Source organism: Notolabrus celidotus, chromosome 24 (genome assembly GCF_009762535.1).
Source record: "Notolabrus celidotus isolate fNotCel1 chromosome 24, fNotCel1.pri, whole genome shotgun sequence".
NCBI classification, from domain to species: domain Eukaryota; kingdom Metazoa; phylum Chordata; class Actinopteri; order Labriformes; family Labridae; genus Notolabrus; species Notolabrus celidotus.
In genome coordinates this window covers 9,292,676-9,310,796 of record NC_048295.1, presented here as the reverse complement: position 1 = coordinate 9,310,796, position 18,121 = coordinate 9,292,676, and the positions used below count along the sequence as shown (strand labels likewise).

General features: G+C 46.2%; 2 protein-coding genes across 4 annotated transcripts in view; both read right to left on the bottom strand.

Moving 5' to 3' along the window:
* The window catches only part of LOC117808206 (beta-1,3-galactosyltransferase 1-like), a 99,327-nt gene extending 97,596 nt beyond the window's left edge, over positions 1 to 1,731 (bottom strand). For 2 of the 3 annotated variants that reach the window (XM_034677789.1, XM_034677788.1), the window contains exon 1: positions 1,556 to 1,731. The gene's annotated coding sequence lies outside the window, so the exon portion shown is untranslated. Of the gene's footprint in view, positions 1 to 740; positions 956 to 1,555 lie in introns of those variants that run through there. The other variant, XM_034677790.1, reaches the window with a different exon arrangement.
* A 4,753-nt stretch (positions 1,732 to 6,484) lies between these two features.
* xirp2a (xin actin binding repeat containing 2a) overlaps positions 6,485 to 18,121 on the bottom strand; it is a 52,649-nt gene continuing 41,012 nt past the window's right edge. The window contains exons 11-13 of the mRNA XM_034677617.1: positions 8,030 to 17,294; positions 6,688 to 6,821; positions 6,485 to 6,600 (exon numbers count right to left, since the gene is read on the bottom strand). Coding sequence (XP_034533508.1) covers positions 6,727 to 6,821; positions 8,030 to 17,294 — 9,360 coding nt within the window. The 3' untranslated portion in view covers positions 6,485 to 6,600; positions 6,688 to 6,726. The remainder of the gene's footprint in view (positions 6,601 to 6,687; positions 6,822 to 8,029; positions 17,295 to 18,121) is intronic.

The window sequence follows — 18,121 nt, the reverse complement described above, 5'->3', positions numbered from 1 at the left end:
AGAAATGTCTCAAGTTGTTTAATGGAGAATGTTTCAGAAAGATCAATTCTGTGCGTCACGTTCGCCCGATGGATGCCTTCATGCATTAAACCCCTACGTGAGGGTTAAATGAGTTAAAATCAGCTTATTAGATGCACACTGAGGGGCTTGCTTCCCCCCTCAGGATGTCAATAAGATGTAGTTGGCAACACGGCGGATGTAAACAGCCTATTTATAAGAGCTGTGCTAGTAAGACTCAGAGGTGTTTAATAGTGATTTACTACTACGGCGGAGGCTCTTAAAAAAAAAAGGATGAACGTATTGATTTAGAGTGTTGCAGCGGTGAATTACTGACCCACAATCATTATCATAATCATTTGGAACAGCTGCAGTGTGAGGAGCTGTGATTTTAACATCTTTAAGTCTGGAAATAGCATCCTATGTGAGCATTTATCCCAGAAATGACTCTAAAATCGAAACCTTTCTGCCAAACTGGAGTTAATAACCATAGTAAGTGTGCCAGGAACCCTGTTTTCATACGTCACCGCCTAATTGAGATTAAACCGCTGTATTCCACGTCACAGAAGATGAATGGAGGACTTTGTTGCTGAGATTAAATGAATCATTCTCTTCCCCACGCTCTTACAGTATCAGGAACTGGTCGCTCGCCAGCTTCAGCATCACAGCTTAAACGAGAGAATCTGGCAGGGGGTGCAAGTATTAGCAACACAGGCGGCGAAAAAAGCCACAGTGGGATTCACCTCAACGACGACGAGATGAAGAAGAAGAAGAAGAACTTGGAGGAGTGTTGTAATTCCACAAAAAATGGGAGGATGAGTCCAAGGGGAGGGTGATCCATTCATGTTCAGAAGCAGGTGTCCAAATAAATCTCCAGGAATTGATTTTTTTTTGTGCAGGCTTAGGCTCACTGTTCACAGAGAGGGGAAAGACACAGGCTGTGAGTTGTTGTTACGACCCTTTGAGAGGCTTATCCATCCCCCTTATACTTCCTTACAGTGGCAGTGTGATAAAGCACACTATGGTGACACTTATCCCTTCATGCAGGGGGAAACAGAGGAGGCTGCTGGGGTTTTTATTTGACTAGTCCATGTTAAGTGACACGGATTAACAGCCTGATAAATCACTGTGCTTAATATTAGGCTGTAAAGTGCACAGCATTATGAAAAGCACAATGCTCTCATCTACTTATCTGGATTTATTCTGCCTCTCTCTCTCTCTGTCTCTCCCACACATAGAAATGCCAATAAGCCAGCGACAAATGAAGTCTGTGAGTGATTCAAGCTGCAGTCAAGGTGCAAAAAGGAGATACTTTGAGGTAATAACACCCAAGGAAGACTCATTTCATTCAAACATGAGTTTAAACCCCTCTGTTGGAACTTGCTACCTCTTAGAATAAAGAGAAAAGGAAGGTGGCTGCTTCAGAGAGAGTCAAACTGCGCATTTATTAACACAACAGAAACAACTCAATCACTCCCAGAAGCAGCATCCGTCCAGGAGCGAGAATAGTTCCTCGAGAGCGAAAACAACCCTTCCTTTAGCGTGTCAGTGTACCTACCCGTGTTGTAGTCCTCGTCCAGTCCGTTAAACTTGGTCCAGAGAAACCAGGGGCGGTTCAGAGTCCGGCTCCAGTCCGCTCCACACCGCGCGGATGCCTCCTCTCTCTGCTCGCTCCCCCGCTCGCGCTGCTCTGCTCAGCGTCTCGCGCTGCATCGCTCGTGGAGGGGGGCGGAGGAGACAGCCGGTGGAGGAGAGGAAGCGGCCAATGAGGAGGCGCGGAGCAGGGAAGGATAGGAGCCAATCAGAGAGCGAGGAGGACGAGGCAGCTGTGGGTTGACTTTGAGGCTTGTTTAATTGAAATGACACTATGAAGGGGGAGAGTCACACTTAAAGCTCCTGTGAGGGTTTTTTAAATGTTTATAAAATAGACTTATGTGGACTTTGATGCCTCTTAGATCATCACCAACAATTCTGAATGTTTTTATTGTACATTTTAATACATTTAACTGCTGCTAAGGGGGTAGGTGTAAGACCAGACAATTTTCTCTCTAAATAAACAGACTTTTTTTACATTTACCACTGCAAATATTTATAATTAGTGATACTTTTGACTGTCAAGTCATGTCTCTGAAAAACAAGGCCAAACTCACACACATAACCACCACAGCCTCTAAAATAATCAGTCTCCCCACACCAAACCTCACAGACTTAAACAACAGAGCCATCATACACATCGCAACCTCAATAGAACAAGACATCACACATCCACTAAACACCTACCTCATCCCACTCCCCTCAGGGCGCAGATACAGGGCACCAAGGTGTAGATGGGCTCGCCTTGGTAAGATCCCTGCTGTTATTGCGGCCCTGAACAACAGGCTGAATGATATGACTTTGTTGCTAGCTTGTTGAGCTTGCAGTGTATGTTTTGTTAATGTCTTTGTCTATGTCTGTGGAAACACAGAAGGTGCTGTGGAAAATAATTTCCCCAAGGGGACCATAAAGTCTAAAGTCTAAAGTCTTAAGAGGAGGCAATCATTCCAATTCTGTCTGCAGGGGATGCCAAAGTCAACACAACCCTAAAGTTCCTCATAGGAGCTTTAATTCAGTGCTCATAAAGATTCAAATTATATCACTTGCAATACCATAATAAGGACAAATTGATCACGCTGGGCTTGGTGGAAGTACTGTAGGAAATAATACGCAGATTGATTTGCAAAACCAGCTAAAAGTTGCAGATTAGACTCAGTTTTTCTAGCTTGGCTGAAAAGTACAGATGAAGACACAAACATGATGTGTTATTTCCTCCTCTCTGGCAGTTTTATGCCCCTAATAGCTGTAAAACAAGGACAGGAAGGGATGTACTAAAATGACATGCAACAAAGGTCAAACCAGGGAAATTGCTGTTCATTCAGGATTAGCATAAACCATCATGGGGCGTTATTATCTCGTCATTGCCTCCGACTTTCCTGGAAAAGTATTTGAGCTGGATAATAATATGATTTCTTCACTTTGTGGCAAAACCAAACAAGCACGGAGAAGGAATCACTGTATAATACAAACAAAGGTTTAGGGCTGTCAACAGGAAATTGTCAGGGTGGGTTTTCAATTGTAAAGCAAAATAAAAAGGTGAGCTGTGGAGTGGAAACAAGAAAAGACAGTTAGTTATTGGTTGTGTTGTCACCAGCTAGAAAACCAGTGTACCTGCACCTCTATTATTTGTAGTTGCTGCTACAACCTTACAAGCTTTATCTGAGTTCTACAAATTCACCAAAGCACTCCTCTAACACAGTTTGACTCCTGCGTGCTGAAGCAGTATTATCCCTTTTGTTCCAAGAATTCTTCTAGCTGGTTTAATCCTGCTGCCTACATTGCCCACAATGCAACTGGGCAGCTGTTTTTTGTTCCCCCCCCCCCCCATATATTCAGTAGCATTAGCTAACACATAAATTACTCACAAGGAAAACTGAAGCCAATTCAAAGTGATAAAAAAACGCAGTTCCTTGAGTGTAATTTGGGGGCGTGTCTGACTTGACTGAGAGTAGGCTAAAGGTCCCCCTCAAAACCACCACTTTGCATCTTACTAGGTCCACTGAAACTTAGGTTGAGTCAGCTTTTCAAATATAGTAACCTTGGGGTGCTGTTGGCATGTCCTCCCCCACACATTTCCTGTCCCTTTTCAGCTGTCCATGCCCCAAAAATAAAACTTAAAAAAAAAAAATATATATAAGGTGACCGCCATCTTCAAAACTCCACCTAAGAAGCCAATGGGTGATGTCACTTTCACTACGTTTAAGTTTTATACATTCTATGGCTGTGTCCCCAATCTCTACATTGGAAAGTGTCTTATTTTGGCTAAATACAGGCAAGAAGAACAGTTGCAGACTCTAAAATGTATTTTAATCTACATATGGGCTTGTTATAATTGTTTTTAGACAGACTCGAAAAAAATGCATACCGTCCCTTTAATCTGCAAATTTGCAGTTAGTCCATTCAGAGCCATGATCCTTTAAGACTTAAGGCTAAATTCTCCTGAATGTACCCCTTGGGGAATGAATAAAGTACATTCTATTCTATTCTAAATACACATTTTGGCTATCTTTACAATTATACGGCATATTGTTCTGTTTTATTACCTTTTGTCTATTCTTTCAGACTGGATGGGCATTTGTTTTGGTTCCTAATAGCTTGGCAGGGGGATAAAACGACGGTACAAAATGCAGAAAATTACACCTTCTTTGGACTGTCAATGAAACGTTACAGGGGAACGAATAGCCCAATTAAAAAAGATGCCAAATAGCATTTTAGGAAAGGATGCTGAATTATTGAACCAGAAACTGTCAGCACGGCGTAGCATGATGACCCACACTGAATGTGACGAGCCATCACTTTCCTGACAATAACATACATTTTTCTTTACTGGTGTAATTAACATTGCAGTAGATTCTCTCCGCAGCCAATTACCCGGCGAGTTCACGCTGTAAGAGAGAAGAGGGGAGGGAAATCTGTCAGGGGTGACAAAAGCCACCTAATGGAAAAATCTGTAACTCCTACAACAGGCATGCTCTATCAGTGAAAATCAATACGCCTCTCGCCAAAGAGATCTCAGCTGGACTGTGTTGTCTAGGTAGGCCATAGATCACACTGACCAGACGCACAAAGGTGATACAGCAGAGTGCCATTACTGCACCCATGTTTGTGCACTTACCGATTAAATAGTCATATTTTGTCAGGTTAATGAAGCTTTCTTTCAAAGAGGAGACACAACAGAAATGGAAAAACTTCTTTATTCAGACACAAAAGAGAGCTGGCAGGCGTTCAATCAAAGAAAAACATACTGCAAATTTAAGAAGAAACAGCCCTTGTTAGATGAGTCAGAGAAGTTATAGATACCTGTGCACACCAGGTGCCTTCAATCAGCATCAATCAAATCTAGATATTGAATAAAAGAGCAGAAGTATATCTTTAAAACTCGGTACAAAAAAACACAAGAGCAGTTCATCTCTCCATGGACATAGATGTGAGATTATTGATAGCAGAACGGGCTGAATTCAAGAGTTGTCGGTGTCGTCGTCGTCGTCATAGTATCTGTTCCTCTTGATCTGCTCCTCCACTGTCAGAGCTTCATCCTCGACTTCCCACAGAGAAAAAGTGCCGTCCCTGCCTGTGCTGTGGCTTGTTTTCATTTCATCCCTCCCCACGCTCCCTCTCGCCTCCATCCCAAAATCCAAAAGGTCATCCAGCGCTGACACCCGCGGCGGCGCCTCGGCGTCAGATCCAGCGAAGATGTCGGATTTGAAATCAGATAACAGGCCGGAGCCGCTGGCGCTCAGGCCTGCGAAGATGTCCTCGAGGAAGCTTGACGTGCTAATCTTTGGCTCGGTGGCCTCGTTTTGTAGAGCGGGCGCTCCCTCGGTTGTGTCTGTGAAGAAATTTGTGTCTGAAAGACGGGGGTCTGTGGCCTCGGCGCATTTGGCACCCGCCGGCACAAAGGCGTCGTCCCTCTGTGCCAGTCGCAGCACTTCACTTGGCATCCATTTTGCTTCCTCGCACAGATCGGCGTGGAAGAAATCCGTCTCTGCTGTGGTGTCTGTCAGAAAGGGTGACTGATGTTTCCCTCCCTCCGCCTCTGTCAGCCCTTCAAACAGGATTTCACGGTCAAGCAGCGTCGGGCTGTTACTGTTATTATTGTTGCAGTTAGCATTCAGCGCCTGTCCTACTGTCGCCGCCTCATCTATTAGCGTGACCTTTACCACCTCCCCATTCTTCCTGCCGTCATTTTCCCCTTTATCCATCTCCTTCTGGCTTTCCTTCTCACCTGCTGCACTCTCTATCCGCCCATCATGTCCATTTACTTTCACTTCCTGCACTCTTTCTACACTTTTCTCCTCCACTTGCATACTTTCCACTGCATCCGTCTTTTCGCTTTGTTCTTCCACGTCCACTCCAGGGTGCACTTCAGAGTCCATTTCAGCCCCCACTTGTGCCACAGCTTCGCCGCCGCTGTTCGACTCTGTCGTTTCTTGAGTGTGAGGAGAAATACTTGCTGGAGCCTCGGACTCTGCTGGAGTCTCTTCAGGCCGTCCCTCATTCTCTGTTAAATTGTTTCCCTGCTGCACCTTGGCATCTACCCGGGGTCCATTTTGCACTCCAGCAGCGTGGGTATTAGTCTCTTTTAATGAAGGCTTCATCGGCTGATTTAGGTATTCATTTTCCTGAGCTGAGCCCTCCTTAGGGGGCCATGATGGCTTAACCAACTTTAACTGCTCTTCTACAGTGAAGGGTTTCTTCAGAGAGTCTGACTGAGGAGGCCAAACCACTGAAATCTTACTTGTTGCCTTTTTGTCTTCATCGTTTATTTTATCATCCGGTGTCACTAACGCGCTCTGAGCAGTGGGAGATCTTGAATCCATGATTTTCTTTTCAGGTGAAGGTGATTTGACTCTTGATTTGTCGCTTGAATTCTCCTGGTTCTTATTACTCCAAAGTTCTTTGTGTGGTTTCTCTCCAAATCCCTCGTCGTAATTTCCTTTGGACTTGAACAGTTGCTTGTAGTGTGGCTTGCAGTACATTCGTCCATGGAGAGAGGCGTAGTTGCCAAGACTGTGAAAGACAAATTGAGTACACAAGAGGTTAGAGTAGTGCAATTAAATCAGAGATAAATGCTGTTGCTTGGTGATATTTATCCACCTTAGTTTGCCTCTGCAGTGCTCACAGCGGAAGCAGCTCTTATGGAAGTTTTGTTTGTCTGCTATCAGTGATTCCATGGGGTACACCCTCTTCCGACACACCCTGCACAGTTCGGACTCTGGAACTCGAATTTTCTGCAAAAAATAGTACAAATAATACAGTCACTGAAAGAGCTTACCATATAGTTTTGTATAACTTTTGATAAAAATTACTGTTCAGTTAATGCATCTCCAATCGTTAATCACTGGTACAACCTGGGGACGCAAAAACATGCTGGTGAGCTCAATCACAAGGCACGTAAAAATGAGTGTCCCTTAATATATTTGGAAAATCTGAAATAAACCAAAAGGTTGGAGTGTGCAGAATTTCACCACAAAGAAATTAAAGACTTGCAGGAAGTGAAATAAGGGCCTGTGTCCACTGACAGCATTTTTTGGGGGGTTGGAAGCACCCATAACAAGTCCTTGAAGTGCTTCGTGCTGCTTGGTTAGAAGGTTGTCCTACAGAACTTACTTTTTGCACTTATGATGAACTGCATTGGTGTTGTTGAAAAATGATACACTGTCAGCACATAAATGCTGCCAGTGGACACAGGCCCTAAGTAAATACAATTGATGTTTCTGCCGTTTTAATTCTCTTGAAAGCCCCTAAAGTTTGTCTTGGCTACAAACTTCAAATTGGGGAAAAGTGACTGAAACAGCTTTAAGGGGAAAAAGGATCCCCCTCTTTGATTTTGAAAGACAAAACTAACTTTATTATGAGGTGACATCAAAGGGAAAGAAAGTGCTGCTTCAGTGTATATCAGAATGGTGTGTTGGAAGAATGAACTGCAGTGTCAGCGTTAGTATCACAAGCAATTCATAGAAATCGGGCCTGCCTGAAGAATAGAGTCATGATTTTGGGATTCACTAAAAGGTGAAACTTTATCTTCAACTGAAGAATAAATCCAATAAAGTGGTTTGCTTTCTTTGCTAGAGACATTTGTGAGCAGTTCTGTACTTTGAAAAAAGCATCACACATCTTGGCATGAGAAATATTAGTTCAGTATGTTAGCATCATTTCCAGCTTCACACATCAGAGGCATGAATAAATAGGACAAAGTGTAACCTGTGAATATTAGAATGTGTGAAAGTGACAACACCTAAACTACAAACTGCTCCACGCTTTCATATGAAGGTTTCAAAGAGAGGCAAACACATCAAAGCAAACATGTGACATTAATAACAGAGTCAAACTATGTTAATGCACCTTTTTCACACAATGATTAACTGCACACACACACAGAGTGTTAAACACACCGTCACGCCTGTTTAGTATCCTCATGCTGCACAGCTGGGTTTACCCGTCACGACAGTCTCCTGCTGATGCGTTATGATCTGTGAAGTCCTCTGCTCAGTGACACTGAAACCCAGGTTCTGGAAAACTCCCTGACTCTCAGCCCACGACTGCTGGAAGTTCCTCAGCAGTTCTTCAGTGGAGGCCTCGGGGGGCACGGTAACTGTCGGGACTTTGCCTCGCACCACGTCGGCGTATGATGGAGGGTTACCACGGGTCAGGGAGCTCCCAGAATGGACCTCACTCCTCGTCTTACTTGTCATGTTCCCAAAGTCATCGATGCTGCAGAATTGCTCGGTGACTTCGGACGCATGGGAGTGACCCATCGGCTCGGAGGGGGCCGATTCAGATTCTCTTCTTTCGATTTGTTCCCTCAGCTCTCTGGCGGCCTGAGAACTGTGCTCTCCCGTCTCGAACACATCCTTTATGGCTTTGACGTTCAATGTGGGCATCTCTTCGGTTCTTGGGGTGTGCGGTTCACCCTCGGCGTCTTCCGTGTCACTCCCAAGCCTCTCAGTGATGACAATGGGGTCTTTTCTTGCGTAGACTTTCGGTTGTGGGGATTCAAATCTGTTGACGAGCTTAGACAAGTCCACTCTAGGTAGATCCTGCTTCGACAGGTCTATAGTTATAGTCTCAGAGCCCTCCTCGGCCTCAGCGCCCAAACGCTCAGGGATATCTATGGGATCCCTCCTGATGTACGCCCTGTTCAGCTCAGCCTTCTGTGCCTCCTCAAAGAAGGACTTCTTGTCCCTGACAGTCATCATTGAGTCGACCATTTCTGTAACATCCACCAGTCCTTCCTCATACCTCTCAATGGGAGTCCCCCTATCACTGAACGGGGATGGCTGCTCTCTTTCAACCACAAAAAACTCTGGTACCGGCATCGGAGGTGGAGGGGTCGTGCCCTGAGAGAGCTTTGAGGTTGTATCACGGAGCTTCATGAGTTTCTCTGAGCGGCTCAAGGTGGGAGATGGCGTGGCGCGGCTGAAGGTTGGCGTGAACGACTTGCGAAGAGGAGGCGGGGGCGTCCCGACTGATTTGTATGGCGGAGGTGAAGGAGTCACTCTGAGTGGCGAATCAACTCTTCTTGACTCAATGCTGATGAACGTGGGCGATGGGGTCCTGATGCTCGACAAAGGGGAGGAAACTCTCTGCTCAGCTTCATCACTCAAGTCCTGCTGCACTTTCCTTTCTTGGAGTGACTTTTTCTTCTTGTCCTCCACCACTTTCTTCTCAGTTCTGGACGAGCCAATGCTAATCTTAGAAATCTTTGTGGTCGCCCCGCTGATGACGTTCTTCTCCGGCTTTGGAGGCACTGGCGGCGGTGGTGGCGGTGGCGGTGCTGTCTGCACTTCTTCTTTTTCCTTTTCTTGCATTCCCACGGTCGTTAAGGTCACTTCAAAAAAAGCATACTTGGCTTGAACAACATTCCTCACATAGACCATCATCTCTTTCAACTTCTTCTTACTCTGCTGTTTAGCGATTACACCCAAATTCTTTTTCTCATCTGAGCCCATCAGCCAGTCAGGGATTTCACTTATAATGGTCCCGACAGCATTGGAGTCTATTTTGCTTGGCGTGCCCTCCAGCTCTTTGATTTGAGTGAGCAGATTTTGCATTACATTACATTTCACTGAATCCGTGATCTCCTCTGATTTGGCCTCATCTTGGCGGCCCATTTTTCCAGCCTCTTTCACAGACGCGTCCTTCAGCTCGTCTTTCGACTTCGCCGCTTTGATGCGCGCTTTGTTCATTTCTACTGCTTGCACCTTCATTTGCTGCTTCTGCATGTGTGCCGCCTCCTGCTTCTGAGCCACATTCTCAGTCACAACCACCTCCTCGTGTCTTTGGATGTGCTCCGCCTTCACGCTCTGCTGGCTGTGGGAGACAGATACATGGCCTTGTCCTTGATGGGCTGCTGCAGATGTTATCTTAGCCACCTTAGGCATTAAAATAGTAACTGATGGCGACAGCTTTACTTCAGCCTCATTCTTGTGCATCTGTTTCCCTTTTTTCACATTAACCTCCAATTCAACCTCCTTCAAAGGGAGGGTCATCTGACTTTTTCTCTCCTGGGCTTTTATTTCTGTTTTTATCTCCGCTCTCGCTGACGTCACTTGATTGCTTTCCTTCACTTTGGTTTCACATTTCTGCGACACACTGCTTTTCTCTTGCTGTAAATGCACGTCGCTTTTCATTACTTCCTTTTGTCCAACAGTGTCAGGCTTCTCCTCTTTCTTCTCAGCTGGCATTTTAAACGTTTTCACCTTGAAACTTGGAGTAACTTTTGGAATTTTAGTGGGCAAAGAGGGACTCATTTTCCCCTCCTGTGTCAGAGGCACATTAATATTCTTTACATCTTCTGCTTTCAATGTGACCGCCGCCTGGCTTTGAAGACTATCCTGGACAGCACTCTGTGTGGTGGTGATAGACCTGGTGCTGGATTTCTTGATAAACTGTTGCTGCTCTGTGACTGAAGAAGTAACCACTTTGGAGGATACCATGCTGTCAATATTTGCGACCTCTTGGTGAGACTTAGAAACAGAGACACTCTGGTTCTTAGGAGGGGTCTTACCCTTTTTAAAGACATCAGCTGAGGCATGCATTTTGTCCGTGGAGATTTCGCTTGCAGCTTGCTTCATATCTAAAGAAACATTGGACGATGCATGGGCAGATTTCTTATTCACCACTGAAATCGAAGGCTTGCTCAAAGGAATCTGGGACTGGGTTTTCTTGGCAGGAGGGTCTTGTGCCAGTAATACCTCTTTGGAAGCAGTCTTTGATTCTTCCGTCTGCTCCTTTGTTGCTACTTCTTTCTCAGTTTTCTGCACAGAAATCTCGACACTTGCAGCAGAGGAAGGCCGTGGAGAAGTGGGAGTTGTCACTTTACTCCTTTCAATTTCTTCTCTCTCCATCTGTTGTTGGCGGAACCGTTCCTCTGCAAGCATGAGGGGGGTTTTAAACTTGCGAGCGAAAGGACGAGGCTTTGGCGCGGCAGGGGGTTCAGGTGTTGGAGGCAGTTTAATCGGAGGGAGGAACACTTTTTTAGGGGGCTGTGGGCTTTCTTTTGGCATGCTTGGTATCTTTGTTCTTGACATCATTGATTCAGACTGAATCTGTTTGCTTGTTTCAATCAGTTGCGATGTTTCTCTTTTCACTTCCTGAACTTTGACTTCTTCTTTATGCTCTGCTGCTGCTGCTCTTTCTTGATCAGCAGGGACCTGAGATGGAGGAGGTGGTGGAGGTGGAGGGGGTGGAGGAGTCTGCTCCTTTTTCTGCCATTTGGGTTTGACCTGTATGGGCTTCTTCGGCGCCTCTGGTTGCTTGGGAATTTTAAATAGAGGCTTCCCCATGGGTTTCGCCGGCTTCGCAAGGGGAGGCTGAGGCATGGCGTTCAACTCTTGCAGCGAAGGAGGCGGAGGGAGGAAATCTTGTCCGCTTGCAGAGGCCAGAGGTGGTGGAGGTGGAGGAGGAGGGAAGAAATCTGGCTCGGTCTTCGTGCATTCCATTGGAGGTGGAGGAGGCGGAGGTGGAAGGTCACTGTCCTGCCTCATGATGGAAGGCCTGGATGTGGGAGAGGCTGGGTTCTCCAGGACTGGGGATGGTGGCGGCGGGAGTGAGAGCTCCGACTCTGAGGGCGGAGGTGGCGAAGAAGGAGGAGGAGGGAAGTGAATCTCCGGCTTTGCCTTTTTGATCCCACCTTTCCCTTTCATGTCAAGGCTCCGGTAATCACTTTTCACATTTTTGATGTTCTGCTTTTGTGCGAGCGCCTTATTCTCCGTCTGCTTTTGGGATGTTGACATTTGCTCTGATAACGTCACATTTTGCTTCTGCGTGACAGTTTTCTCCGTCACTGTAGTGTGCACCTGTTTGATTGTCTTTGTTTCACATGTTTGCTTGTTTGAAATATTTGTCTGGGACGTGTTTTGCACCTCTTTCATCACATTCACATCAGCCGATTTAGTCTCCTTTTGATCATTATTAGCCATTTGTTTATTCTTCATCACAACAGGCTTAGGGGCTTGTATTTTCTGAGGAGGCTGCGCTTTCTGCTTCTGTTCCTTAATGCTCTTCTGCTGCTGAGAGGCCCCAGTGGCATTGTCTGTTTTGGCTACAGTAACAGAGTGGTCCTCTTGGGTTATTACCTGTGTTTTCACTGATTTGCTTTCCTGGTGCCTCTGTGTGTGCTTCTGTGACTCACTGCTCCTGGAGAGGTTTTTCACAGCGGGGGCAGGATTGACTGCCACACTCTCGCTCTTAGCTTCATGCAGACATTCATGCTCTGCCTGCTTTACAGTTAATGGATTTTTCACGGGCGCTTTAGCCTTCTTCGACGGATACATGCGTTTTGTATTAGAGTACTGTTTCCGTTGCATTAGACACTTTATCGTCCCTTGAACGTCCCCTTTCACAACTTCCTCTTTCTCCACTTGTGACGACTCCTGTCCTTCGTAGAGAGTTTTGATTGATGTTCTCACGTCTCCTTCGATGCTTCCCCTGCGCTGCAATCTGGGAGAAGTCGTGGGCTCAAGCAAGAGCTGGATAGTCGCTCTAACATCCCCCTGCTCGCTGACGTGATACTGGTAATTCTTTTTCTCGCTCGATGCCTCGTGTAAACTTTGCATGGCGGTGTGGATGTCTCCCTTGACGATCTCCTCCTTTTCGACTTCTTTTACAGCTTGCTTGGCCTCCTCCAGGGATTTTAGGGTCCCTTTGATATCACCTGGCACTAAATCTTCAACAGTCACTTCTGTGGTGGTAGTCGCGGATTTCTCAAGTGACTCGAGAGCACCTCTAATGTCTCCCCTGACAATTTCTGGCTTTTCCATTTCTTTGGCTTGATGCTGGGCCTCCTCCAGAGACCTCAAAGTGGTGGGTATGTCTCCCTTTACCACTTCCTCTTTCTCAATTACCACTCTCTGGTTGATAGCTTGGGTTAGAGAATCCAGAGCTGCGTTAAGGTCACCCTTCACAATGTCCCTTTTCTCAAGGTTTTTATAAGTAACATTAGGCTCCATCATGAAGACTTCAACAGTGCGATGCACGTCACCAGGAAGTATATCGTCCTTCGCCACTGTGCGGCCAATCTCCTGCTTCTTCCGCAGCATTATTTTGGTCTCTTCGACATCACCACCAATGATTCGCTCCTTTTCCACGGTCTCCTGAGTTTCATCCACCTCGAACTGAAGCTGCTTCAGATAATCCAGGGCCCCGGATTCAATGCATGTGGAGTAAAAGCTGACGTTGCCTCTTTCTGTGTCTTTGACCTTTATCCTTTTGGAGTCCTCGTCTCCAGAGTTGGACAGGAGCCGATGAAGAGTTCTGCTCACGTTACCTTGAATGATATCTTCTTTCTCCAAACTAGCCCGCTCCTCTTTGTTCAACAGAGAGTAGATTGTCATTCTGACGTCACCTTTCTCGTCCTCCTGGATCAGGATACCACGTTTGGACGAGCCCTCGTTCTTGAGCAGGTTGTTTATCGCCTCTTGGATGTCACCGCGGATGATCGCCTCTTTTTCGACATTAACCCCCTTCTCCTGATTGAGAAGCTGCTTCACTGTTGTGTTGATGTTCCCCCGCTCCTCCTCATCGATAGTTATCCCTCTCTCAGTGGCCTCTCTGCGATTGAGAAGATTCATCATGATGTTGTTCAGATCCCCTCTGATGATCTCTTCCCTTTGGATCTCTGGAGCGTCCTGGCTCATGAGTTTGTACTTAGCCATGCGGACGTCACCGATCTCATCCGCCTCGATGAGTATACCTTGTGAATCCACCATTTTCTGACAGTAAAGCTCTTCAAGTGTCTCTTTGATGCTCTTTCCGATTATTTCTGTCCTCTCCGTTCTGCTCTCGTTGAATTTGTTGAATGGAGTGGATTCAAATAGCCAAGTTGTTGATTTCACATCGGCCTGTGGGATTTCCTCCTTTGTGACAATGAGCTCTGAACCGTCTGTGTCTTTGATACTGTCGAGAGGCTGCTTCTCAAACAGCCACACAGACTCTTTGACATCCCCTTTCATTATTTCCTCCTTTGTCACCCTTTCCATACCGTCATACTCGGCGCCTTCGCCACGGATCTCATCAATCGTGCGTGTTTCAAACATCCATGTGGCAGATCTGACGTCGCCTTTCTGGATCTCACTCACGCTAACAGTTCTGATGTACTTTTGAGACATTTCATCCGTCTCAAATCGATGCTTGTTTGTTTTCACATCGCCGCCTTGGATGTCTGCGACTGTCTTCGACCTCACTTTTATTTCTTCTGTGATTTCATCCAGAGGTTGTGTTTCAAACTTCCACCTCGCCGAGTTGACATCCCCTTTATTGATCCCTTCCTCAGTCACAGCTTTAATGACGTAGACCTCTTCTGAATCTCTAATTGAATCAAGAGGCTTTGTCTCGAACAGCCATCGGGCCCCCACCACATCCCCTCTTACTATTTCTTCCTTGGTAACTGTAGTTACTTCGTGGTAGTGACCCTCTTTGTCACGGATGGCGTACAGCGGTTGAGTTTCAAACATCATGGTGTAGTTTTTCACGTCCCCTCTCTCTACTTGATCTCTAAAGATGCTCGTGATTGTAGAAATGTCCGTCTCAGTGGACTCCTCTTTAATTCTATCCAGAGAGTACGTCTCAAAAATGAAGCGGCTCTTGTCCACATCACCACCTTGTACGTCCGTCACTGAGCGAACCTCCCTCGCCTCTTCACGTATCTCATCAATTGGTTGATTCTCAAACTTCCAGGTGCAGTTCACCACATTTCCCTTCTGGATGTCCTCAGTTTGCTGCGTCTTCAACCTGTGCATCATTTCCTCAGAGGTGGAGCTCATGATGTCTGACGAGCGGTTCTCAAAGATGTACTTCATCCTTGAAACATCCCCGGATTGGATGTCGATTTCCGTGACCCTCCTGAAGGAACCGCTGTCCTCACCTGTGATGTTTTCAAGGTTCTCTGTTTCAAAAAGGAAGCGCGCCAGTCGCACGTCTTTCCCTTGGACGTCCTCTTGCTTCACTGTGCATGTTTTCAGAATGGTCTCAGACTCGGACTCTGTGTGGTCGCGTATGTTGTCAAGGGTTTGGGTTTCAAAGAGCCAAGTGCACGTTTTGACGTCGCCTTTCTGCACTTCTTCGACATCTTCACTCTTCTCTCCTTTTTCGTACAGGACATCCATCGGCTGAGTCTCAAACAACCAGCGACAATTCTTAACGTCACCTTTTTGAATTTCAATATCTTCCTTCGTGGTGCTTTCTTCCTCCTCGATGTTATTGATTGCTCTAATGGCGTCAAGCTGCTGAGTTTCAAACAACCACTTGGCTGTTTTGACGTCCCCTGACTCGACCTCCTGCTTGGATATCCCTTTAATGAGCTGAAACTTCTCGATGCTTTCGTCAAACTGATCGATAGGACGTGTTTCGAACATCCACCTGCAGCTGCGAACGTCTCCTTTCACGACCTCCTCGCGCCTCACAGTCTTCACCTCATGGTAGTTTCCTGAGCTGTCTTGCATAGCATACATGGGAGTGGACTCAAAGAGGACTCGGTTGGACTTCACGGATCCACTTGTGACGCCTTCAACTTGGATTCTCTGTGACCCTTCGCACTTACTCAAATCCATACTTTCAAACTTCTCTTTATAATTTGTCACGTCAACTGAGTCCAAAGCTTCAACATTCACAGTTTTTGTGATCTCCTTCTTTTCTTCCCTTATACTCTCCAGCGGCTGGCTTTCAAAGACCCACTTTTGATGCCTGACGTCACCCTTTTCCTCTTCTGATGCAACTGTTTTCTTCAGTTTTCCCACCTCCAGCAGCTCCTTCAGGTTCTCCATGGGTTCTGTTTCAAACCGGTGTTTCGCAGACCGAACATCCCCTCCTACGATCTGCTCTGAAGGAACAGGTCTAGCATTGGTGTTGTCTTTCAAAGTGTCCATCGGCTGAGTCTCAAAAACCAGACAATGGCTCCTCACATCTGCACCAATCACTTCTTCCTTCTGCGTCCTGGTGCTCTCCCATTCCTCATCCTTGATGGTGTCTAGAGTCTTCGTCTCAAAAAGCCACCTTCCTTTATTCACTCCACACTGAACGTTGTCCTCCATGGAGATACCGCAGATGAGCTTCACCTGTGCCGGGTCTTTGTTTATCATATCCAGAGGTTGAGTTTCGAACATCCAGCGGGATGTCTTGACGTCTCCTTTGGCCATCTCCTCTCTTCGGATGGTGGTGATCTCCAGCATCTCTCCTGAATCCCCCCTGATGACGCACATGGGCTGGGTCTCAAACCTGCGAGTTGTCGTCTTCACATCCCCTTTAATCTCCTCCAGCTCGGACTTCAGGTTCAGGAAGTGGCTTTCCTCGATGGTTTCGGTTTTGCCAAGAGAATCCAGATGCTGGGTCTCGAAAAGATACCTTGCTGTCTTCACGTCCCCGCCTGTGATGTCTTTGGAGACAACGACTTCCATCTCCTGCTCGTCTTCTTGGTAGATCTTATTCAGATAATCCAGCGGCTGAGTCTCAAACAGCCATGTGGCGGTGCGGACGTCTCCTCTCGCCAGATCGGAGGATTTCTGCGACTCCTCAGTTGATTCAGTCGTCTCAGTACCGAGAGCATCCATTGGCTGAGTCTCAAACATCCAAGCTGTGTATCTGACATCTTTCCCAGCAATGATCTCCTGCTGGGCGATATTCCTCTCCTCGCTCTCGTCTGTTGTTTCATCTTTGATCAGATCCAGGGGCTTGTTCTCGAACATCCAGCGCCTGGACTCCACTTCCCCTTTAAGAATTTCATCCCATTCTACAGACTCTCTATCAGGGCTTGAACCCCGACTCGAGGCGTTGCCGTCATTTTCGAACATATAGCACGCCTGCTGGACTTCACCCACCACTTCCTCGTGTTCCAAGTCCTTCCGTTCATCCTCCGTGAGATTACTTAAAATCTCCTCTTCAATGTTCTGGCGGACTTCTGGGTGAATGTGCTTGTAGAGGCGCTTCAGTTCAGCCATGCTCTTGTGTTTGAAGTACTGCTCTTTATTGACTGTGTGCTTCTGTTGGGAGGCCTGCTCCTGAGACTGGGGAGGCATTTCCTGCAGAAAGTTCGCAGGCGGTGGAGGGAACATGTCTGTCGCTTCGTACGCTGCTGACGAGACGGACGCTGATGATGACGAGGCAGCAGCGGTCTTTACTGTAGAGGATCTGTCATAGCTTGTCATGGCTGAGGCTTTAGAGGACTGGTGGACTGGGGTCCATTGAAACTGGCTGAAATCCACATCAACCTAGAGTTTTTAAGTGTGCAGAGTAAGGAAAGGAAAGGACAGTTGTAGTCAGACAAAGAGGACAGGTCAGAAAGTTGAAATCATGTTTTATATTATGAAGCAAAAGGAACAGAAAAGGACAGCTTGGAAGAAAAGAGCAGTTGAGGAAATACTGAAGAATTTAACCCAGGGACTCTGGACTTAAGGAGGTACTAGGTGCTACCTGTGCTGCAGTTAAGCACAGCCTCTGTGTACATTGGTGGTTGTGAGGTACAGATGAACCAACTGCGCACAACCAATTCACAGTGATCTGTGCCACACCCTTCAAGTTTATAGAAATGTGTAGGTGACATCAAAGTTAAGAGCGTATATTTCTCATAAAGAGGTTCAGTTTTAACATTTAATATGTTGTCTTTGCACTATCTCAATCAAACATAAGGATTAAATGATTTGCAGACCATCAAATCCTTTTGATTATCAATACTTTAGAGGTCTTTAAATTGTCGTGGAAGCGGCAACAACAGTTTCCAGGAGGAAGCTTTAAATTCCTCCAGGGATTAAAAGTTCCTGGTGCTTTTGGTGGAAACGTGGCTTTAGATGTAATCTAGAGATGCTTTCAGCTATGCATGCTCCTAATTACTGACTTGATGAAAGCTTCATTGAACATAACTTAAATAGCAGGCAGTCATTTGAGTCCCGTCTTTATTGCCATGATTCCTTTTTAACGCTGAAAAGACAAAGTTTTTTATCTGCGCTAATTTATTCTCCATCAACTCATGGCATGCGCAATTTCCTTTTGATGATTTCCTGATGTGGCATCACCCTCATGCTGACACCTCGCTCAAAAA